The 24,646-nt window shown below is 46.4% G+C and overlaps 1 protein-coding gene across 1 annotated transcript in view; it reads left to right on the top strand.

Moving 5' to 3' along the window:
- LOC138371238 (tripartite motif containing 13-like) overlaps window positions 1-21,820 on the top strand; it is a 66,806-nt gene extending 44,986 nt beyond the window's left edge. The window contains exons 3-4 of the mRNA XM_069336055.1: window positions 19,657-20,358; window positions 21,559-21,820. Coding sequence (XP_069192156.1) covers window positions 19,657-20,358; window positions 21,559-21,711 — 855 coding nt within the window. The 3' untranslated portion in view covers window positions 21,712-21,820. The remainder of the gene's footprint in view (window positions 1-19,656; window positions 20,359-21,558) is intronic.
- The last annotated feature ends 2,826 nt before the right edge of the window (window positions 21,821-24,646 follow it).

The raw sequence follows: 24,646 nt of genomic DNA, 5'->3' as shown, positions 1-24,646 counted from the left end.
GACGTGGGCAGAGCGAATGCCATCTTCGGTGTGCAAGCAGCCCTGTTGAAACTAGGTGTAAGCCTAGTAGAGGTGTATGCAGTAAGTATTGACTTACCCATTGTCGCTATCACTCTGAATTGTCAGACCCCTGTATTCCAGGTTCCTGTCTCCCTGAAGGACCATCGGACCGGTACCAGAAATGCCGTCTGTGATCAGCCATCATCGGTGCCACGACATAGGGAAGTGTCGAGTCTCCCCAGATCGTGTCTACACCGATCCTTACTCGAGAGGTGTGAGATGATGCCCCTGTTTGACATCGCTGTGGAGACGTGGAAGGTTACGCTAGGCAGGACATCGCCTGCCATTTTCAAGTTCCCTTTGTGCCAGGGTTTCTCTGTAGTACAGTTCTGTGGACAAGACAGCCTCGCCATTCCAGTTCATAGAGTAAGTGAGTCCATTTGGAGTTGTGTTGCCATACTAATTTGGTCTGTGTTTCTTTTTATAGAACCCCAAACCAAATTCTTTTTGGTGGGGAGGTGTTACGAACCCGGATCCGACGTCCGAGCACGGAGCAGTGACAACCGCGCCATCTGTGGGTCAGCTCCCGAAACCCCCTCCAAACGGACGACGACACCTGGTGAGGACGACGTATATTGGCCACAAGGGCCAGTTTCCAGTCCTGTGCAGCGCTCAACACAGCCGCTGCTGACCTCTGGTGAGGTGGTGCTCTGACACCAGCGCCATCTATGGAGTGGATAGGTGGGCGTTTGTGTCTGAGCCTGTAAGTGAGGTGCCTTAGTGTGTCCCAGTTATTGATGACGTGTCTGCTTACAGAGTCGACCTGGGACTGTTGTGATGGGAGTTGAGTCAGTCTACCCGAGGCAGCCGTCTCCATACCTTGTACTTTGCTGCAGCAGTTGTGAAGTCGTCCCCCCGGAAGAACACTGTGGTGTGTTAGCCTGCCAGTGGAGTGGCAGTGAAAGGATTACCCGGGACCAACTGTTGGAGACGATCATCCACTGGGGTATCGAGGACAGGAGAGTGATTTGTGGTGTCACACGAGGCTCCTGTCTAGGGCGTTCCCCTTATATCGTTCGTGGAGTGGCCTGACCAGCGTTGTGAGTCCGGAACCTGCCAGCAGACCGGCTGGATTTGTGGTTGACGGCCTCCACGGCGGTGCCCCCAGTGGACCTGTGTTTTGGCTGACCTGTGGCCAGGGTAGGCTCAACTTCTCAGAAGAATTCGTTGTGAGGCCACGAAGAAGCACCGAGGACTCAGCACCGAGAGTTTTGCACCAGAGTCTTCAGCAGAAGACTACAGTGTATTTTCCCCTGTAAATAAGTGTTAATACCCCTCCCCCTGTGTAACTTTTATATATTATTTATTGGTGTTGGAAATCATTATATTATATTAAGTTCTTAACTTTCTTTCCCTTCCCCCTTTAAGTTTCTTGCGTCACGGATCACATCCCTTGAAAGCCACTACTGGCTTGGGGTCGGATACAACTTCCTCTAACAACATCAGAGTAAGGACCCCGTTGCGTCCCGAGAGGGCCGTAACATCCACTTAACAGATTTTTTCAGGCATCTCCGTGAACAGGAGTCCTAGCAGATGTGTGGAAAAAGGCTAACACAGAACAAATGTTTGCACTACAAGGTTGATATTCACTGTACTACCTATTTCAGATTCCCTGTTGATATTAGAGGCAGCAGCAATCTACAGCAGTGGCAGCAGGGAAGATCCCATCAAATATAGACCTGTATCATTGACAAGTGTTATAGTCAAAATATTGGAAAAAACCAGCGTTGAATGTAATGAAACGCCATTTTCTGGGTGAGACCCGGAGGCTCCCTGGAGCTTTACCAGGCTGATATGCTAATGTCGGACTTTGGCATCAGTCATGTGTATGGAGTTCTAGGGCCTACCGGGGACCACGGCCAGAACCTGGCCCCCTCAGAGAGGCAAGGGGAGCAATGGCCTATCGAATGGCTTATGCATCGTTAACGATGCATAAGCAACAGGGCTCCATTAAGGAACATATAATCTCTTCCCACAACCAGAGAAGTCTTATAAAAAAACACGGAAATCATCGATAGATACAGCGATAGCAGGCGGCCTGATATCTGCGAGGCACTACACATTAAGAAGTCGATACCAGCAATCAACAGCCAATTAATGCACAACTATATTCTACCCACTTCAAGACTCCGCACCAATATAGAAGCATCAAGAAATATGGGCCAATAGGCCCATTGCAGTTACTTACATTCTTCCTTTTAACTTACAAAATATTATACCCATTGTTTCGTGTTCTGTCTTGTGTTGAAAATTTGTTTTCACCTCATCCAAAACTGTTGTAACATCACCTCACCCAAATGCAGGTATAAAATCAAAGCTGTTTAACCCTTACACTGCTCAGGGGTCCTGGGGACATTTACACCCCTGTGCGCAAGAAAAAAAGAATTCAAAATTTTTTTTTCGTCTTCTAGACATGTTAATTTGTGTCCCCTGAGCACGGGAAAAAAAAATCGTAGGTAACATATTTTGGGCGCAATTGACCGAGGAAGTCTGGCAAAAAGTGGGCGTTGACAGAGCGGTCGTCAGACCCGGTCAGCGTCACCCGCGCTGACAGGTGGGAGTTGCCACAAAGATATTATTACCTAATTGTTTCAATGTCTTCGATTTATTTTTTCTTAGTTTTTTTGCAGTAATATTATTCAGTAGTGTCTATTGTAATATATTTATATAATAAAAGTGATGAATAATCGCTATACTCAAAAGTATGATGTGCATATTAGTGATTCAATTATGTTTATAAAACGATAAACAAATAGTTTTGCTGCTATTACACTCTATACACAGGTTATATATAAGTATCTGCATGTTTTGGTCACCATAACAAATCACTAAGTTGGTATTGAGAGTCGAAAAGCAACGAAGAGTTACGGCCACACACCAGCCAGCCACTCGCTGCCACTCCCTCAACACAATCACTAAATTTTCTTCCCCCCAACAATACCATTTGTGGTGTTATTACACTATATACAGACGTTATATATAAGTATGTATATATTTTGTTCACCACAACTGTAAAGCTAAGCTGATATAGTTAGTTCAGGCACTAAGAGTCGTCGCTATACACAGATGGCGGCTGGCGGCTCCCTCACTCTTTCAAGGTCACACGCACTAAACTTTCTCCCCCAACAATACTGTTTGCAGTGTTATTACCCTATATACACGTATTATATATAAGTATCTACATGTTTTATGCACCGTAACTGTACACCTAAGCTTGTAGTGCGCCCAAAGAGCATAGTGGCCACCCTCTAAACAGCTAGACAAATCGTGCAGACGACGTCACCTCCGTCACCCAAATGGCTCCTCCCAGCATAATCCTTTTGCTGTTATTACACTAATACACACATTATATATAAATATCTACATTTGTGTTCACCATAGAGAACCACTGACCTGGTATGGTGAATGCAAACAATAACAGGTGGCCACACAGTCAGTAAACGATGCTGTCTCCCTCCGTCTCTCAGCATCACTCTTCCCACAGCGCTAATTATTACAACAATCCTGCCATTATCACAACCCTGGTTATTTATATCACAGTCATGGGTTATCTGTGATATTGTCATCGCTAAATAATAACAATTATATATTTTGACATTTTTCGGCGATGCTGTGGTCACAAGCTGAACAGCAATGCTGTTCGCTCATGCTGCGTGCGCCAGCCTTGGTTCCTCCAACAGTACTGTGCCTCTTACACCTGAGAATATTGCCCACGATTTAAAAAAAAAATGGCGTCTGTTTACAAGAGCCCTGAGGAAGTTACTGTGAACCCCGTGTAGCCGCGGTCCATTTGAATCTGGCCTGGCACCCTATGGCATATATATTCGCCATGCGCACCGTGGGACATGTTACTCAGGGCGTATGTATACACCATGAGCAGTTTAAGGGTTAAACTCTGTTTAGTGTTTGCAAGTTAGTTGTGTGTGTGTAAACTAAAGTCTTTGAAAATGTAATAATTTATTACGAAACGCGTTCACATGTCAAGCCGCCTGCTATCGCTGTATCTATCGATGATTTCTGTGTTGTTTGATAATCATCGATAGATACAGTGATAGCAGGCGGCTTGACGTCTGCAAAGCACTACACATCAAGAAGTCAACACCAGCAATCAACAGCCAATTAATGCACAACTATATTCTACCCACTTCAAGACTCCGCTCCAATATAGAAGCATCAAGAAATATGGACCAATAGGCTTTCTACAATTACTTCCATTCAATACCCATTGTTTCGTGTTCTGTCTTGTGTTGGAATTTAATACCCATTGAATACCCATTGTTGAAAGTTCGTTTTTTCACCTCATCCACCTCACCCAAATGTAGATATAAACCTCGAAGATGTGTAAGCTCTATTCAGTTTCAGTTGTGTGTTTGTAAACTAAAGTCTTTGAAAATGTAATAAGTTTTACAAAACGCGCTCAAGTGTCGCGTCAGACTAGAAATAAAAATGAATTTTGGAGAATTGATCTTTGAATTACCATCAACAGTGAAAAGAAATGTAAGAAAGATAGAGAAAATTCGTGTTAGAATTATTAATCTTACTTTTTCGGTCATATTTAATAATATATGTCTACAGGAAAGACTGCTACCAAAATATACTAATATACAAGAGTTGTTACATTCTTGTACAGCCACTAGTACGCGTAGCGTTTCGGGCAAGTCCTTAATCCTATGGTACCTGGAATACGATCCCCTGCCGCGAAGAATCGTTTTTTCATCCAAGTACACATTTTACTGTTGCGTTAAACAAGAGGCTACAGTTAAGGAATTGCGCCCAGTAAATTCTCCCCGGCCAGGATACGAACCCATGACATAGCGCTCGCGGAACGCCAGGCGAGTGTCTTACCACTACACCACGGAGACTGCCGAAATATTGAGAAAATTTGTGTTAGAATTATTAATCTTATTTTTTCGGTCATATTTAATAATATATGTCTACAGGAAAGAATGCTACCAAAATATACTAATATATATATATATATATATATATATATATATATATATATATATATATATATATATATATATATATATATATATATATATATATATATATATTATATATATACATTAGACCGGACACCTCATTATGTCCGGTCGTGATGGTCAAGTGGATTAAGGCGTATTGTACATACCAGTTGCGTTGCTCCTGGGAGTATGGGTTCGAGTCACTTCTGGGGTGTGAGTTTTCAGTTGCATATTGTCCTGGGGACCATTCAGGCTTGTTCACATTTTTGTTCCTCACGTGTGCCCCAAAGAATGAGGTGATTTGGTAAAATGCTATGCCCAAGATTACTATCCGAGTGCCGGCGGTGGGGTGGTTCAAATAGCCTCGGCTATCACCTCATTATGTCCGGTCGTGATGGTCAAGTGGATTAAGGCGTCTTGTACATACCAGTTGCGTTGCTCCTGGGAGTATGGGTTCGAGTCACTTCTGGGGTGTGAGTTTTCAGTTGCATATTGTCCTGGGGACCATTCAGGCTTGTTCGCATTTGTGTTCCTCACGTGTGCCCCAAAGAATGAGGTGATTTGGTAAAATGCTATGCCCAAGATTACTATCCGAGTGCCGGCGGTGGGGTGGTTCAAATAGCCTCGGCTATCACCTCATTATGTCCGGTCGTGATGGTCAAGTGGATTAAGGCGTCTTGTACATACCAGTTGCGTTGCTCCTGGGAGTATGGGTTCGAGTCACTTCTGGGGTGTGAGTTTTCAGTTGCATATTGTCCTGGGGACCATTCAGGCTTGTTCGCATTTGTGTTCCTCACGTGTGCCCCAAAGAATGAGGTGATTTGGTAAAATGCTATGCCCAAAGATTACTATCCGAGTGCCGGCGGTGGGGTGGTTCAAATAGCCTCGGCTATCACCTCATTATGTCCGGTCGTGATGGTCAAGTGGATTAAGGCGTCTTGTACATACCAGTTGCGTTGCTCCTGGGAGTATGGGTTCGAGTCACTTCTGGGGTGTGAGTTTTCAATTGCATATTGTCCTGGGGACCATTCAGGCTTGTTCGCATATATATATATATATATATATATATATATATATATATATATATATATATATATATATATATATATTAGTATATTTTGGTAGCATTCTTTCCTGTAGACATATATTATTAAATATGACCGAAAAAATAAGATTAATAATTCTAACACAAATTTTCTCAATATTTCTTATGTTTCTTTTCACTGTCGATGGTAATTGAAAAATCAGTTCTCCAAAATTCATTTTTATTTCTAGTCTGACACCACACTTGAACGCGTTTCGTAATAACTAATTACATTTTCAAAGACTTTAGTTTACACACACACAACTATAACCTGCAAACACTAAACAGATTTCTTACTATGCTATAATTCAAATGGCTTTTCATTTTGTATACCTGCATTTGGGTGAGGTGATATGTTACAACAGTTTTGGATGAGGTGAAAACAAACTTTCAACACAAGATAGAACACGAAATATTGGGTAAAGTTAAAGGGGAAGAATGGAAGTAAATGCAAACGGCCTACCCAGCAAACAATTTTAGGTTGCCACAACATATCTGGAAAGTATTTGAAAGTATTGGAAACGTTTGTTTTATCGTATCAGATACGATATTGTGTGTGGACTTAAATAGGTTTCCAAAACTTATAACCAAGACATATGTATCTAACACTAATTTGAGATGTTGTGGCAACTTTACACTCCTAACATGAGTCATTCATAATCCATTCATATACCAATATGAATCTCTTATGAAAGGTTTGAGCCAATAATCTGAACCCTTTTCACATCTTTGTGTGTAAAGTTAAATTTCTTGAAATTAAATTATATTTTATATTATATTATTTTTATTATATTTTATATATTATTTTCAATTTTAATATTAAAACCAATTGAAGGGTAAAAAAAATCTAATAATTTATATTTCTTTTATTATTTACTAACAATTAAAATTATTTACTAACGGAGAGAGGGGAGGCTGTACGGCGGAGAGTGGCGGCTGTGGCGGACAGTGGCGGCGGTGGCGGATAGTGGCGGCGGGCGGACAGTGGCGGCGGGCGGACAGTGGCGGCGGGCGGACAGTGGCGGCGGCGGGCGGACAGTGGCGGCGGTGGCGGATAGTGGCGGCGGGCGGACAGTGGCGGCGGTGGCGGATAGTGGCGGCGGGCGGACAGTGGCGGTGGGCGGACAGTGGCGGCGGTGGCGGATAGTGGCGGCTGTGGCGGATAGTGGCGGCGGGCGGACCGTGGCGGCTTTGGCGGCGGTGGTGGACAGTGGCGGCGGCGGTGGTGGACAGTGGCGGCGGGCGGACAGTGGCGGCGGCGGGCGGACAGTGGCGGCGGCGGGCGGACAGTGGTGGCGGCGGGCGGACAGTGGTGGCGGCGGGCGGACAGTGGAGGCGGCGGGCGGACAGTGGTGGTGGCGGGCGGACAGTGGTGGCGGCGGGCGGACAGTGGTGGTGGCGGGCGGACAGTGGTGGCGGCGGGCGGACAGTGGTGGCGGTGGCAGACAGTGGTGGCGGTGGCGGACAGTGGTGGCGGTGGCGGACAGAGGTGGCGGTGGCGGATAGTGGCAGCGGGCGGACAGTGGCGGCGGGTGGAAAGTGGCGGCGGTGGCGGACAGTGGCGTCGGGCGGACAGTGGCGGCGGTGGCGGATAGTGGCGGCGGTGGCGGATAGTGGCGGCGGGCGGACAGTGGCGGCGGGCGGACAGTGGCGGCGGTGGCGGATAGTGGCGGCGGGCGGACAGGGCAGCGGCGGGCGGACAGTGGCGGCGGTGGCGGATAGTGGCGGCGGGCGGACCGTGGCAGCTTTGGCGGCGGTGGTGGACAGTGGCGGCGGGCGGACAGTGGCGGCGGGAGGACAGTGGCGGCGGTGGCGGATAGTGGCGGCGGGCGGACAGTGGCGGCGGGCGGACAGTGGCGGCTATGGCGGATAGTGGCGGCGGGCGGACCGTGGCAGCTTTGGCGGCGGTGGTGGACAGTGGCGGCGGGCGGACAGTGGCGGCGGCGGGCGGACAGTGGCGGCGGCGGGCGGACAGTGGCGGCGGCGGGCGGACAGTGGCGGCGGCGGGCGAACAGTGGCGGCGGCGGGCGAACAGTGGCGGCGGTGGGCGGACAGTGGTGGCGGTGGCAGACAGTGGTGGCGGTGGCGGACAGTGGCGGCGGTGGCGGACAGTGACGGCGGTGGCGGACAGTGGCGGCGGTGGCGGACAGTGGCGGCGGTGGCGGACAGTGGCGGCGGTGGCGGACACTGGCGGCTGTGTCTGGCGGTGGTGGCGGGCGGTGGCGGGTGGCGGCGTCTGTGATGAGTAGTGGCGGCTGGCGGTGGTGGGTGGTGGCGGCGGTGGTGGTGGGTGGTGGTGGCGGTGGTGGTGGTGGGTGGTGGTGGCGGCGGCGGCTGGTGGTGGTGGGTGGTGGCGGCGGTGGTGGTGGGTGGTGGTGGCGGCGGCGGCTGGTGGTGGTGGTGGGTGGTGGCGGCGGGTGGTGGGTGGCGGCGGCGGCTGGTGGTGGTGGGTGGTGGCGGCGGGTGGTGGGTGGTGGCGGCTGTGGTGGGTGGTGGCGGGCGGTGGCGGGCGGCGGCGGCTGTGGTGGGTGGTGACGATCGGCGGTGGGGGGGGGGCTGGTGGCGGCTGGCGGTGGCGACTGTGGCAACGGGCGGTGACGGCTGATAGCGGGCGGTGGTGGCGGCTGGTGGCAGGTGGTGGTGACGGCGGCGGTGATGGGTGGTGGCGGCGGCGGTGGTGGTGGGTGGTGGTGGCGGCGGCGGTGATGGGTGGTGGCGGCGGTGGTGGTGGGTGGTGGTGGCGGCGGCGGCTGGTGGTGGTGGGTGGTGGTGGTGGGTGGTGGTGGTGGGTGGTGGTGGTGGGTGGTGGCGGCGGGTGGCGGTGGTGGGTGGCGGTGGCTGGTGGCGGGTGGCGGCTGGTGGTGGGTGGTGGCGGCGGGTGGTGAGTGGCGGTGGTGGGTGGCGGTGGCTGGTGGCGGGTGGCGGCTGGTGGTGGCGGGTGGCGGCTGGTGGTGGGTGGCGGCGGGTGGCGGCTGGTGGTGGGTGGTGGCGGGTGGCGGCTGGTGGTGGGTGGCGGCTGGTGGTGGGTGGTGGCGGGTGGCGGCTGGGGGTGGGTGGCGGGTGGTGGGTGGTGGCGGCGGGTGGTGAATGGCGGTGGGTGGTGGCGGGTGGCGGCTGGTGGTGGGTGGTGGCGGGTGGCGGCTGGTGGTGGGTGGTGGCGGGTGGCGGCTGGTGGTGGGTGGTGGCGGCGGGTGGCGGTGGTGGGTGGCGGTGGCTGGTGGCGGGTGGCGGCTGGTGGTGGGTGGTGGCGGCGGGTGGTGAGTGGCGGTGGTTGGTGGCGGTGGCTGGTGGCGGGTGGCGGCTGGTGGTGGGTGGTGGCGGGTGGCGGCTGGTGGCGGGTGGCGGCTGGTGGCGGGTGGCGGCTGGTGGTGGGTGGTGGCGGGTGGCGGGTGGTGGGTGGCGGTGGCGGCTGGTGGTGGGTGGTGGCGGGTGGCGGCTGGTGGTGGCGGGTGGCGGCTGGTGGTGGGTGGTGGCGGGTGGCGGCTGGTGGTGGGTGGTGGCGGGTGGCGGCTGGTGGTGGGTGGTGGCGGGTGGCGGCTGGTGGTGGGTGGTGGCGGGTGGCGGCTGGTGGTGGGTGGCGGCTGGTGGTGGGTTGCGGGTGGCGGCGGGTGGCGGCTGGTGGCGGGTGGCGGCTGGTGGCGGGTGGCGGCTGGTGGTGGGTGGTGGCTGGTGGTGGGTGGTGGCGGGTGGCGGCTGGTGGTGGGCGGCGGGTGGCGGCTGGTGGCGGCCAGCTGGGACACACCCTTCACCACTGAAGGTCTGAGTACAACTAACCATATGTCTCTCTCACCCACCAGCCCAGTGTTGCCAGCTCGCGCTCTCAAAATGTTTCCTTCAAAGATTGTATATTATCTTTGAACAACAAGTTTGATTATCAAGGAAATAATGCATATATTATTGTCACATTAATACTGTGCAATATCTTATTACATTCCTGCTAAATAATTATAATTTGAAACAGGACAAAAAATCCCACATATATATAAAAACCAACATTAGAGATCACGAGGCCTAGGCCTCGCCTGTGACCACACATCCTGCCTCCCTGGCCTGCTACACTCACACACCTCACACTCTTAACTCTCTCATAATCACTCTCACTCTCTTACTCTGTCACTCTTACTCTCTGTCACTCTTACTCTCTGTCACTCTTACTCTCTGTCACTCTTACTCTCTGTCACTCTTACTCTCTGTCACTCTTACTTTCTGTCACTCTTACTCTCTGTCACTCTTACTCTCTGTCACTCTTACTCTCTGTCACTCTTACTCTCTATCACTCTTACTCTGTCACTCTTACACTGTCACTCTTACTCTCTGTCACTCTTACTCTGTCACTCTTACTCTCTGTCACTCTTACTCACTGTCACTCTTACTCTCTATCACTCTTACTCTGTCACTCTTACTCTGTCACTCTTACTCTCTGTCACTCTTACTCTCTGTCACTCTTACTCTCTATCACTCTTACTCTGTCACTCTTACTCTGTCACTCTTACTCTCTGTCACTCTTACTCTGTCACTCTTACTCTCTGTCACTCTTACTCTCTGTCACTCTTACTCTCTGTCACTCTTACTCTCTGTCACTCTTACTCTGTCACTCTTACTCTGTCACTCTTACTCTGTCACTCTTACTCTCTGTCACTCTTACTCTCTGTCACTCTTACTCTGTCACTCTTACTCTCTGTCACTCTTACTCTTTCACTCTTACTCTCTGTCACTCTTACTCTCTGTCACTCTTACTCTCTGTCACTCTTACTCTGTCATTCTTACTCACTCTCAGTCACCCTTACCCATTCATACTCACTCTCTCACTCTTACTCTCATACTCTTACTCTCAATTACTCTTACTCTCAATTACTCTTACTCTCAATCACTCTTACTCCCAATCACTCCTACTCCCAATCACTCCTACTCTCAATCACTCCTACTCACATTCTTACTCTTACTCTTACTCCCAATCACTCTTACTCTCAATCACTCTTATTCTCATTCTTACTCTTACTCTCACTCTTACTCTTACTCCCAATCACTCTTACTCCCAATTACTCCTACTCTCAATCACTCTTACTCTCAATCACTCTTACTCTTACTCCCAATCACTCTTACTCCCAATCACTCTTACTCTCAATCACTCTTACTCTCAATCACTCTTACTCTCAATCACTCTTACTCTCATTCTTACTCTTACTCACTCTTACTCTCAATCACTCTTATTCTCATTCTTACTCCTACTCCCAATCACTCTTACTCCCAATCACTCTTACTCTCAATCACTCTTACTCCCAATCACTCTTACTCTCAATCACTCTTACTCTCAATCACTCTTACTCTCAATCACTCTTACTCTCATTCTTACTCTTACTCACTCTTACTCTCAATCACTCTTATTCTCATTCTTACTCCTACTCCCAATCACTCTTACTCTCAATCACTCTTACTCCCAATCACTCTTACTCTCAATCACTCTTACTCTCAATCACTCTTACTCTCAATCACTCTTACTCTCACTAACTCTCAATCACTCTTACTGTCACTCTAACTCTCAATCACTCTTACTCTCATACTCACCCTTACTCTCAATCACTTTACTCTCACTCTTACTCATTCTGTCACCCTTACTCTCACTCTTACTCTGTCACTCTTACTCACTCTCAGTCACTCTTACTTATACTCACTCTTACTCACACTTTCACACTCTCTGGCACTCTCACTCACCTTCAGTCACTCTTACTCACTCTTACCCACTCTCGCTCACTCTTACTCACTCTAGTTAATAAGAACACGCCAATATAAGACAACAAAACGTTTTCAGATTCTTTCTCACCACTTTCCAGCAACTTTTATAATTTATATAAATTATCTTAGGGAATAATACATAAATTATATATTTAAACATGATATTAGTGTTTAGTGGAATGCATAAGGAGTCAAATTGTGTTAAAAAGAGCGATTTTTAGAAAATTTGGAAAACTACTTTTTTCTGTTCATATTATAACTAAATGGATTTTAAAGGTTTCACTCAGCCAATATATATCATTCACAATTTATTAATGAATTTTACAAAAAAACACCATAAATTTTATATTTAAACATGTAAAAACTATTTGTTTTACATTTGGAAGAAAATAATTGTAGAAAAACTATTTATAATTAAACCTTTGTGTTTGGATTTTTTGAGTAAAAGTTTCTCAAAGGCTCTCCTGCACCATTCTCAATGCAAATCATTCCCACACCTATGGGAAGAGATAGGCGAACGTTGTGTAGATGATTTGTGTTTGCTGGGTATTGGCCCATATTTCTTGATGCTTCTATATTGGTGCGGAGTCTTGAAGTGGGTAGAATATAGTTGTGCATTAATTGCCTGTTGATTGCTGGTGTTGACTTCTTAATGTGTAGTGCCTCGCAGATATCAAGCTGCCTGCTATTGGTGCATCTATCGATGATTTCCGTGTTTTTTGTTAAGACTTCTCTGGTGATGGTATGGTTGTGGGAAGAGATTATATGTTCCTTAATGGAGCCCTGTTGCTTATGTATCGTTATTCGCCTGGAAAGAGATGTTGTTGTCTTGCCTATATACTAAGTTCTTTGAGGCTTACAGTCCCTAAGTGGGCATTTGAAGGCATAGACGACATTGGTCTCTTGCAAAGCGTTCTGCTTTGTGTCTGGAGAGTTTCTCATGAGTAGGTTAGCAGTTTTCTTGGTTTTATAGTAAATCGTCAATTGTATCTTCTGATTTTTGTCTGTAGGGGTAACGTTTCTATTAACAATATCTTTCAGGACCCTTTCCTGCGTTTTATGAGCAGTGGAAAAGAAGTTCCTGTAAAATAGTCTAATAGGGGGTACAGGTATTGTGTTAGTTGTCTCTTCAGAGGTTGCATGGCATTTCGCTTTCCTTCTTATGATGTCTTCAATGAAACCATTGGAGAAGCCGTTGTTGACTAGAACCTGCCTTACCCTACAAAGTTCTTCATCGACTTGCTTCCATCCTGAGCTGTGGCTGAGAGCACGGTAGACATAAGCGTTAACAACACTCCTCTTGTACCTGTCTGGGCAGTCACTATTGGCATTGAGGCACATTCCTATGTTTGTTTCTCTAGTGTAGACTGCAGTGTGGAAACCTCCGCTCCTTTCCATGACTGTTAGATCTAGAAAGGGCAGCTTCCCATCCTTCTCCATCTCGTAGGTGAAATGCAACACAGAATTCCGCTCAAATGCCTCCTTCAGCTCCTGCAAATGTCTGACCTCAGGTACCTGAGTAAAAATGTCGTCAACATACCTGCAGTATATGGCCGGTTTCAAGTTCATGTCAACGAAGACCTTTTGTTCGATGGTCCCCATGTAGAAGTTCGCAAACAGAGCACCTAGGGGAGAACCCATGGCGACCCCATCTACTTGCTTATACATGTGCCCATCCAGGCTCAAGAAGGATGCCTCTTTAGTACAAGCTTGGAGTAGTTTCCTTAGAATGTTTTCTGGTATGTCAAGAGGAGTACAGGCCAGATCACGATACACTCTGCCCGCTATATATATATATATATATATAAATATATATATATATATATATATATATATGGTGCATGGTGCATGGCCGTTCTTAGTTGGTGGAGCGATTTGTCTGGTTAATTCCGATAACGAACGAGACTCTGGCCTATTAACTAGTCGACGGATCTCCAGCAATTGGTGTCCAGTTCGCAACTTCTTCTTAGAGGGATTAGCGACAATTCTAGCCGCACGAGATTGAGCAATAACTCGCCCAACATCATTACCCCCTGCACTAATACAAATAATGGGTTTGTTCCCATTTCCCGTCATAATATCATTCATGTTTTCAACAATATCACCAATTCCAGCTCCCGGATAGCAAACCCTTAATCTGTTTTCCCTATCTCTGGCACAAAACGTTCTGTCTAAATACTTCACCTGGGAATCTCCCACAACCAAAATTCGCTTCGGTACCGCCCTAACTTTCTGAGCAGCCTGAGGGGCCTGCGCTCCGCCGTTCCTCGATGATTTCCTCGCTGCAGGCGCACTACAGCACTCGTCCTCCAACACGGCAAATGAATTTGCCGTGTTTATATATATGTACATATATATATATATATATATATATATATATATATATATATATATATATATATATATATATTAGTATATTTTGGTAGCAGTCTTTCCTGTAGACATATTTTATTAAATATGACCGAAAAAGTAAGATTAATAATTCTAACACGAATTTTCTCAATCTTTCGTACATTATGCTTCACTGTTGGAGGTAAATCAAAAATCACTTCTCCAAAATTCATTTTTATTTCTAGTCTGACGCGTATGTAATAAGTTTTACGAAACGCGCCCGTGTCGCGTCAGACTAGAAATAAAAATGAATTTTGGAGAAGTGATTTTTGATTTACCTCCAACAGTGAAGCATAATGTACGAAAGATTGAGAAAATTCGTGTTAGAATTATTAATCTTACTTTTTCGGTCATATTTAATAAAATATATATATATATATATATATATATATATATATATATATATATATATATATATATATATATATGCAATAGACGATCACAAAACACTGATCATTTTATGCGGAAAATCCACAGAGAAATATGAAATGAGGTGAACGTTTCGGCTTTGTTAAAGCCTTTGTCAACACCAGACTGACTAAGGAGAAGGGAAGGGGGAGGATATATAGGCCGACACCTGACCCAACCCATCCCTAGGGAAGGAATTAACCAAAAACAGGTATAGCTTAGCTTAGAATGGTCAAAGAGGATTAAGTGGTCAGAGAATAAGGATGAAAGATTAAAGAAAAGCCTCATAAACACACAATATATGAATATACAATTATAATGAGACATTGTAAGCCTCTCTATCAGAGTTGTTTCTTAAACTGTTGTGCAATATTATAACTTAAAAATGGATCAAGTTTATACATACCAGTACTAACATTAAGAAGATTTGGACACTGACTGATTAGCGCAGACTCAATCAAATTCCGTTCCACGAAATCCCCACAATTGGTAATGCTTTTTGCCCCATTCCAGTTAATATTGTGATCGCATAAACTCGTATGTAGATACAATGCATTAGACATTTGGGCAGTTCTAATACTATAAGCATGTTGTGACAACCGCAATTGTAAGGACTTTCCTGTTTGTCCAAGGTACACAGAATCACAATCATTGCAGGGAATCGAATACACACAACCTGCTGTATCAGGGGAGTTTTTTATTAAATTGGATTTGATCGTACTATTAGTGAACACCAAATTTATATTCAGTTTCTTAAAAATCAGAGACAATTTTTCAAGTCCACTCGCATAAGGAACCACCAATGAGTTAATCATTTTTGGTTTCGCCTTAGGGACGTGATTATAAAACGTACGCTTGGCTTGTCCAAACGAGAAATCCAAAAACCTCGTAGGATATTGTAAACTCTTCCCAATTTCATATATTTTAGCAATCTCTTCATCAAAAAACTCAGGGCTGCAAACCCTCAAAGCTCTTAGAAACATTCCTGAAAATACTGCCTGTTTAACTTTACTATGATGATTCGAATAAAAATGAACATACGACCCCACGTTGGTAGGTTTCCTATACACATTAAATTTGAACTTTCTAGTGACTCTATGAATCATAATGTCCAAAAACGGAAGAGTACCATTCTCCTCAGTCTCACAAGTGAATTTTATTGAAGGTACCAAAGGTATTATTAGTTCAATTGGTTCGGCGGCTTATAAACTCTCTAAGTGGTTAGTCAAAGTTTTGTCCCCTATAATTGGTACTATTTCCAACTCACACTTGACAAACAATGTGGACTTAGTTAATAAGCTATCCACACTGAATTTAAATTTTGATTTTAAACTTATAAGTTTCGATGTGACCTCTTTATTCACTAAAGTTCCTGTTGATGATCTGTTAGAATTTCTACGTGAGGAACTGCCTAAATATAATTTGAGCTTGCAGACCAATAAAGTATTGGAACTTATCAAATTGTGTATAAAAGACAATTATTTTAGTTTTAATGGAAAATTTTTCAAACAAACATTTGGTATGGCGATGGGCAATCCCCTGTCCCCAGTTTTAAGCAATTTGTATATGGAATTCTTTGAAACAAAAATCTTATCCAGGATTATCCCGGCTAATGTAGTTTGGTTTAGGTATGTTGATGATATTTTGTGCTTATGGCCGTGCAACAAAGACCAGATAGTTTTTCTTAATGAACTTAATTCTTTGGTACCTTCAATAAAATTCACTTGTGAGACTGAGGAGAATGGTACTCTTCCGTTTTTGGACATTATGATTCATAGAGTCACTAGAAAGTTCAAATTTAATGTGTATAGGAAACCTACCAACGTGGGGTCGTATGTTCATTTTTATTCGAATCATCATAGTAAAGTTAAACAGGCAGTATTTTCAGGAATGTTTCTAAGAGCTTTGAGGGTTTGCAGCCCTGAGTTTTTTGATGAAGAGATTGCTAAAGTATATGAAATTGGGAAGAGTTTACAATATCCTAAGAGGTTTTTGGATTTCTCGTTTGGACAAGCCAAGCGTACGTTTTATAATCACGTCCCTAAGGCGAAACCAAAAATGATTAACTCATTGGTGGTTCCTTATGCGAGTGGACTTGAAAAATTGTCTCTGATTTTTAAGAAACTGAATATAAATTTGGTGTTCACTAATAGTACGATCAAATCCAATTTAATAAAAAACTCCCCTGATACAGCAGGTTGTGTGTATTCGATTCCCTGCAATGATTGTGATTCTGTGTACCTTGGACAAACAGGAAAGTCCTTACAATTGCGGTTGTCACAACATGCTTATAGTATTAGAACTGCCCAAATGTCTAATGCATTGTATCTACATACGAGTTTATGCGATCACAATATTAACTGGACTGGGGCAAAAAGCATTACCAATTGTGGGGATTTCGTGGAACGGAATTTGATTGAGTCTGCGCTAATCAGTCAGTGTCCAAATCTTCTTAATGTTAGTACTGGTATGTATAAACTTGATCCATTTTTAAGTTATAATATTGCACAACAGTTTAAGAAACAACTCTGATAGAGAGGCTTACAATGTCTCATTATAATTGTATATTCATATATTGTGTGTTTATGAGGCTTTTCTTTAATCTTTCATCCTTATTCTCTGACCACTTAATCCTCTTTGACCATTCTAAGCTAAGCTATACCTGTTTTTGGTTAATTCCTTCCCTAGGGATGGGTTGGGTCAGGTGTCGGCCTATATATCCTCCCCCTTCCCTTCTCCTTAGTCAGTCTGGTGTTGACAAAGGCTTTAACAAAGCCGAAACGTTCACCTCATTTCATATTTCTCTGTGGATTTTCCGCATGTATATATATATATATATATATATATATATATATATATATATATATATATATATATATATATATATATATATATATATATATATATATATATATATACAGTGGCACCTCGACATACGATTGCCCCTACTTGCGATAATTTCGAGTTACGATGTGAATTTCATCGAAAAATGCGACTCGACATCCGATGGTGTTGTTGACTTACGATATTTGTTGGTACACGTTCGGGTCGACAGAGCGAGTGGTTCCCAGTCACGCGGCCGACCTGCCTCAGTTTACTACAGCTGCCCGCTTAGTGACGATTGTGCCTTTAAGAAATTCCGCTTTTGTGGTGATTTTTTGCATTTTGAACATTAAAGTAATTATTATATACCTTGCCATGAGTCCCAGGAAAGTCAGTGGTAAGGCTCAACATATGAAAACCCATGTAAGGATGAGCATATAGCAGATACAAGAGTACAGAATGTCTCTTCCTCAACAATTAAGAAAATGTGTGCAGCATGGGAAGAATTGCAAACCTTTGCTGAAACGACTCGCCCAAATCAAGCTGCAGTAGGTCGTTGCCTTAACCTATTCAATGACACTGATGCATCATTACAGACAAATGTTAAAATTAAGGGAACAACAAATGCCTCTTGACAAATTTGTAGTGAGACAAACAAGCACTGAATCATAACCAGGTTCTAGTGGTATTCAGACAAAACGTAGGAAAGAGAGTACCCTAGAGAAAACATCACTGCCTGATGTGATAATGGAAGGGAACTCCCCTTCCAAACAGGTACAACTCTCCTCCTCCCCCCTCATCACCATCTTCCATACGCCATCAAGAGCCCTCCATAAAGGTAAGAGACACTTTGGTACTGTATTGTAGTTAGAAAAAAAATTGTATTCAGTATAAAATGTATGTATATTCAGTATGTATTTGTATGTTAATATTTTGGAGGGTGGGGAACGGATTAATTCAATTCCCTTTATTTCTTATGGGAAAAATCGCTTCGACTTACGATCCGTCTCTGGGAACGGATTAGCATCGGAAGTCGAGGCCCCATTGTGTGTGTATATATATATATATATATATATATATATATATATATATAATATATAAATATATGCGAACAAGCCTGAATGATCCCCAGGACAATATGCAACTGAAAACTCACACCCCAGAAGTGACTCGAACCCATACTCCCAGGAGCAACGCAACTGGTATGTACAAGACGCCTTAATCCACTTGACCATCACGATCGGACATAATGAGGTGATAGCCGAGGCTATTTGAACCACCCCACTGCCGGCACTCGGATAGTAATCTTGGGCAAGGAATATATAAATATATATATATATATAATATATATATATATATATATATATATATATATATATATATATATATATATATATATATATATATATATATATATATATATATATATGCAATTGACGATCACAAAACACTGATCATTTTATGCGGAAAATCCACAGAGAAATAAATAATATATATAATATAATATAATATATATAATATATATATATATATAATAATACAGAGAAATAAATAATATAGTACAGTATATATATATATATACTGTACTTAGTTTATAAATTAAATAGATAAGATTTGGTGGTCTTATCACCACCAAATCAACTAAGCCCAGATTTGTGTGAGACCAATAGTCAATTTATCCATCATGGTTATGTTTGGGGAAGAGTATCACTCAATCTCAACAATCCTGTAATGTAATTGTGTGTTCCCATAGTAAGTGTAAAATAATCCAGAGTAGTTCAATAAAACCCATGTGTTAAGATGTAACCCACAGTGTATTTATTGTCCAACTTAGACTAAGAATACTTGATCCTTCCCCCATTATCACATACGATACATACATTTCCTTCCATTATTCATAATAAAGTAAGGATGGGTTTTGTTAGTCTGCACTCTCAGGTATGGCTTACAAACAGCCCTGCTGCTGCAATATGTTACCTAAATATATTATCCCATACTCCGAGATATGTTTATAAAAAATATTGGCCTTGCTGTGAATGTGTTAATCTGTCAGTAATATTAACCCTGCTTTGAAATAGCTAATGCAAAGAATGTATAAAAATATTATGTAATTTGTATTAGTAAATAAAGTACTGTAATATTAGTTTTAAATGTAAATACATCTAGCAAACTAAATATTCTTTTCCACAGGATAACAAGCCAGAGGAATGTTCAGTGTGTTTTAACGATTATGATGACAATCAGCTACGACCTCGCACACTGCCATGTGGCCACACATTCTGCTCCCAGTGTATTGACAATGCTATCAAGAATGGTCAGCTGACCTGCCCCAGCTGCCGTGCCGAGCACACTGCCACAGCTGCTACTCAGTTCCCAATTAGCTATGCTGTGGAGGCTTTTGTTAGGAAACTCAAAAATATCCAGCTAACAACTGAGGAAGTAGTGCCAGCAAAACCTTATGAAGGTCCCGCCAGAGGCATCAGTAAGACATTACGTTCCCTGGTGCAGGAGCAGAAGAGCATCATCAGCAGCCTCATTACTAGCTGTGAAGAGGTACTGTCCCAGCTGGGGGAGTACCGGGGGCAGCTGGGGGACTGGAAGACTCACCACCTCCAGCTCCAGGACAGACTCTATGCTCTGGTAGAGCAGAACAAGTCAGCAATGAAGCTCTTGGAACTGGAGGATACCAGTGTGGTGGATATGACAACACAAGGAGAGGGAGGGAAGACTCAGCTGCAGGCCATGTTGGGGAGCCTCGACACAGTCAACACCCCACAGGAGGTTGGCACAACCATAGACACAGCTGATGAGTGCAAGGTGAAGGTAGAAGATTGGTTCCGGAAGTGCCAGGAACTCTTCCCAGATGTCAACACTGTCCACACCTCGGTGAAGGTACACTACCGAAGGTCACATTGTTCTCACCCAACTGAGTATAGTATGGCCTCTATATAAACACTTTTGACATGGAGACACATCAAGATGAGAGTTGACTTTATAGATAGGAAACATTTTTATTAATAAAGTCAACTGTCATCTTGGTGTTTCTCTACACTGTGGTCAGTGTAGAGAAACACCATTACTTATATTGTGAAATTATTTTACTCAGAGCCTGATGCTTCATTATAGTCCAGTTACTTTACTCAGAGCCAGATGCTTCATTATAGTCCAGTTACTTTACTCAGAGCCTGATGCTTCATTATAGTCCAGTCACTTTACTCAGAGCCAGATGCTTCATTATAGTCCAGTTACTTTACTCAGAGCCTGATGCTTCATTATAGTCCAGTTACTTTACTCAGAGCCTGATGCTTCATTATAGTCCAGTTACTTTACTCAGAGCCTGATGCTTCATTATAGTCCAGTTACTTTACTCAGAGCCAGATGCTTCATTATAGTCCAGTTACTTTACTCAGTGCCAGATGCTTCATTATAGTCCAGTTACTTTACTCAGAGCCAGATGCTTCATTATAGTCCAGTTACTTTACTCAGAGCCTGATGCTTCATTATAGTCCAGTTACTTTACTCAGAGCCAGATGCTTCATTATAGTCCAGTTACTTTACTCAGAGCCTGATGCTTCATTATAGTCCAGTTACTTTACTCAGAGCCTGATGCTTCATTATAGTCCAGTTACTTTACTCAGAGCCTGATGCTTCATTATAGTCCAGTTACTTTATTCAGAGCCTGATGCTTCATTATAGTCCAGGTTCCACCATTAATGTTTGTGTTGGTAATGACAGGTGCAGGAGACCATCAGGGAGGCCCTGGAGATGACGACCACAGAGACAGGTGCCACAGCTGACCCCGTACACCTGGGAGACTCAGCCTCCACCATTAATGTTTGTGTTGGTAATGACAGGTGCAGGAGACCATCAGGGAGGCCCTGGAGATGATGACCACAGAGACAGGTGCCACAGCTAACCCCGTACACCTGGGAGACTCAGCCTCCACCATTAATGTTTGTGTTGGTAATGACAGGTGCAGGAGACCATCAGGGAGGCCCTGGAGATGATGACCACAGAGACAGGTTCCACAGCTTACCCCGTACACCTGGGAGACTCAGCCTCCACCATTAATGTTTGTGTTGGTAATGACAGGTGCAGGAGACCATCAGGGAGGCCCTGGAGATGATGACCACAGAGACAGGTGCCACAGCTGACCCCGTACACCTGGGAGACTCAGCCTCCACCATTAATGTTTGTGTTGGTAATGACAGGTGCAGGAGACCATCAGGGAGGCCCTGGAGATAACGACCACAGAGACAGGTGCCACAGCTGACCCCGTACACCTGGGAGACTCAGCCTCCAGCATCATGGATAAAGTTCAGGAAATCACTTTAGAGATCCCCCAGAAGCAATTAACAGTAAGTTTGTTATTTTCTCTCATAGGTCATACCACAAGATATTGAGTTGCGTTTTGAGGAGAGGAAGCCTGTTCTTAGGTTTATCGAGGTTCCCCCAAGGTCAACTACTGACTTTCCTTAACATACAATCCACAATAGTTGCCTAACTCCTGGATAAATATTTACTGGTTGGTGAACAGAGGCAACAGGAAACATGTTAACCATTTCTGGCCTGCATGGTGATTGAACCCGCGATCCTGGCCCCCTCACAGAGAGCGGGTGACACTCCACCAACCTTTCCAAAAAAGTATACCTGGTTGATGGGGTTCTGGAAGTTGTTCTACTCCCCAAGCCCGGCCCGAAGCCAGGCTTGACTTGAGAGAGTTTGGTCCACTAGGTTGTTGCTTGGAGCGGCCCGCAGGCCCACATATCCACCACAGCCCGGTTGATCTAGCACTCCTTAGGAGAAACAATCTAGTTTCCACTTGAAGATGTGTACGGTTGTTCCGGCAATATTTCTTGTGCTCGCTGGGAGGACGTTGAATCCAGTAAGACAGCGAACCAAATCAGACCACTGCTGGGTACGAAGAAACTGAAGCCTTAAAATTGACAACGAACTCCACAACAATGCCAGCACCAACCCCATGCCAGTAGAGGGATGGGGGGGGGGCTGGAGCTACAGGTCCAGCACCAACCCCCTGCCAGTAGAGGGGGGCTGGAGCAACAGGTACAACACCAAACCCCTGCCAGTAGAAGGAGGGCTGGAGCTACAGGTCCAGCACCAATCCCCTGCCAGTAGAAGGAGGGCTGGAGCTACAGGTCCAGCACCAATCCCCTGCCAGTAGAGGGGGGCTGGAGCAACAGGTACAACACCAACCCCCTGCCAGTAGAAGGGGGGGGATGAAACTACTGGTCCAGCACCAACTCTCACTGCTAGTAGAGAGGGGCTGGAGCTATAGGTCCAGCACCCACCCCCCTGCCAGTAGAAGGGGGCTGGAGCTACAGGTCCAGCACGAACACCCTGCCAGTAGAGGGGGGGGGGCAGGAGCTATAGGTAAAGCACCAACCCCTGCCAGTAGAGGGGCCTGGGGCTACAGGTCCAGCACCAACCCCCTGCCAGTAGAGGGGGGGGGGGCTGGAGCTACAGGTCCAGCACCAACCCACTGCCAGTAAAGGGGGGCTGGAGCTACAGGTCCAGCACCAATCCACTGCCAGGAAAGGGTGGCTGGAGCTACAGGTCCAGCACCAACCCCCTGCCAGTAGAGGGGGGCTGGAGCTACACATCCAGCACCAACCTCCTGCCAGTAGAGGGGGGCTGGAGCTACAGGTCCAGCACCAACCCACTGCCAGTAAAGGAGGGCTGGAGCTACAGGTCCAGCACCAACCCACTGCCAGTAAAGGGGGCTGGAGCTACAGGTCCAGCACCAACCCACTGCCAGTAAAGGAGGGCTGGAGCTACAGGTCCAGCACCAACCCACTGCCAGTAAAGGGGGGGCTGGTGCTACAGGTCCAGCACCAACCCCCTGCCAGTAGAGGGGGGGGGGCTGGAGCTACAGGTACAACTCCAACCCCCTGCCAGTAGAGGGGGGCTGGAGCTACTGGTCCAGCACCAACTCCCCCTGCCAGTAGGGGGGAGGGGGCTGGAGCTACTGGTCCAGCACCAACTTCCCCTGCCAGTAGAGGGGGGCTGGAGCTACAGGTCCAGCACCTACCCCCTGTCAGTAGAGGGGGGTTGGAACTACTAGTCCTGCACCAACCCCGGCCAGCAGAGGGGACTGGAGCTACAGGTCCAGCACCAACCCCCTGCCAGTAGAGGGGGGCTGGAGCTACAGGTCCAGCACCTACCCTCTGCCAGTAGAGGAGGGCTGGAGCTATAAGGCCAGCCCCAACCCCCCCGCCAGTAGAGGGGGGCTGGAGCTACAGGTCCAGCACCAACCCCCTGCCAGTAGAGGGGTGGCTGGAGCTACAGGTCCAGCACCTACCCCCTGCCAGTAGAGGGAGGTTGGAACTACTAGTCCTGCACCAAACCCCTGCCAGTAGAGGGGGGGCTAGAGCTACAGGTCCAGCATCAACCCCCTGCCAGTAGAGTGTGGCTGGAGCTACAGGTCTAGCACCAACCCCCTGCCAGTAGAGGGGAGCTGGAGCTACAGGTCCAGCACCAACCCCCTGCGAGTAGAGGGGGGTTGGAGTTACAGGTCCAGGACCAACCCCACCCAGCCCGTAGAGGGGGCTGCAGCTACAGGTCCAGCACCAACCCCCAGCCAGTAGAGGGGGGGGCTAGAGCTACAGGTCCAGCATCAACCCCCTGCCAGTAGAGGGAGGCTAAAGTTACAGGTCCAGGACCAACCCCACCCTGCCCGTAGAGGGGGCTGCAGCTACAGGTCCAGCACCAACCCCCTGCCAGTAGAGGGGAGCTAGAGCTACAGGTCTAGCACCAACCCCCTGCTAGTAGAGGGGGGCTGGAGCTACAAGTCCAGGACCAACCCCATGCCAATAGAGGGGGGGCTGGAGCTACAGGTCCAGCACCATCCCCCCCTGCCAGTAGAGGGGGGCTGGAGCATAGGTCCAGCATCAACCATATACCAGTAGAGGAGGGCTGGATCTACAGGTCCTGCACCAACCTCCTGCCAGTAGAGGAGGCTGGAACTACAGATCCAGCGCTAACCCCCTGCCAGTAGAGGGGAGCTGGAGCTACAGGTGCAGCACCAACCCCATGCCAATAGAGGGGAGGGGGGCTGGAGCAACAGCTACAGCACCAACCTCCTGCCAGTAGAGGGGGGGCTGGAGCTACAGGTCCAGCACCAACCCCTTGCCAGTAGAGGGGGCCTGGAGCTACAGGTCCA

This window comes from Procambarus clarkii, chromosome 35, assembly GCF_040958095.1.
Source record: "Procambarus clarkii isolate CNS0578487 chromosome 35, FALCON_Pclarkii_2.0, whole genome shotgun sequence".
NCBI lineage: Eukaryota > Metazoa > Arthropoda > Malacostraca > Decapoda > Cambaridae > Procambarus > Procambarus clarkii.
Note: the sequence above shows the minus strand (reverse complement) of the source record. Positions and strands in the feature narration are given on the sequence as shown.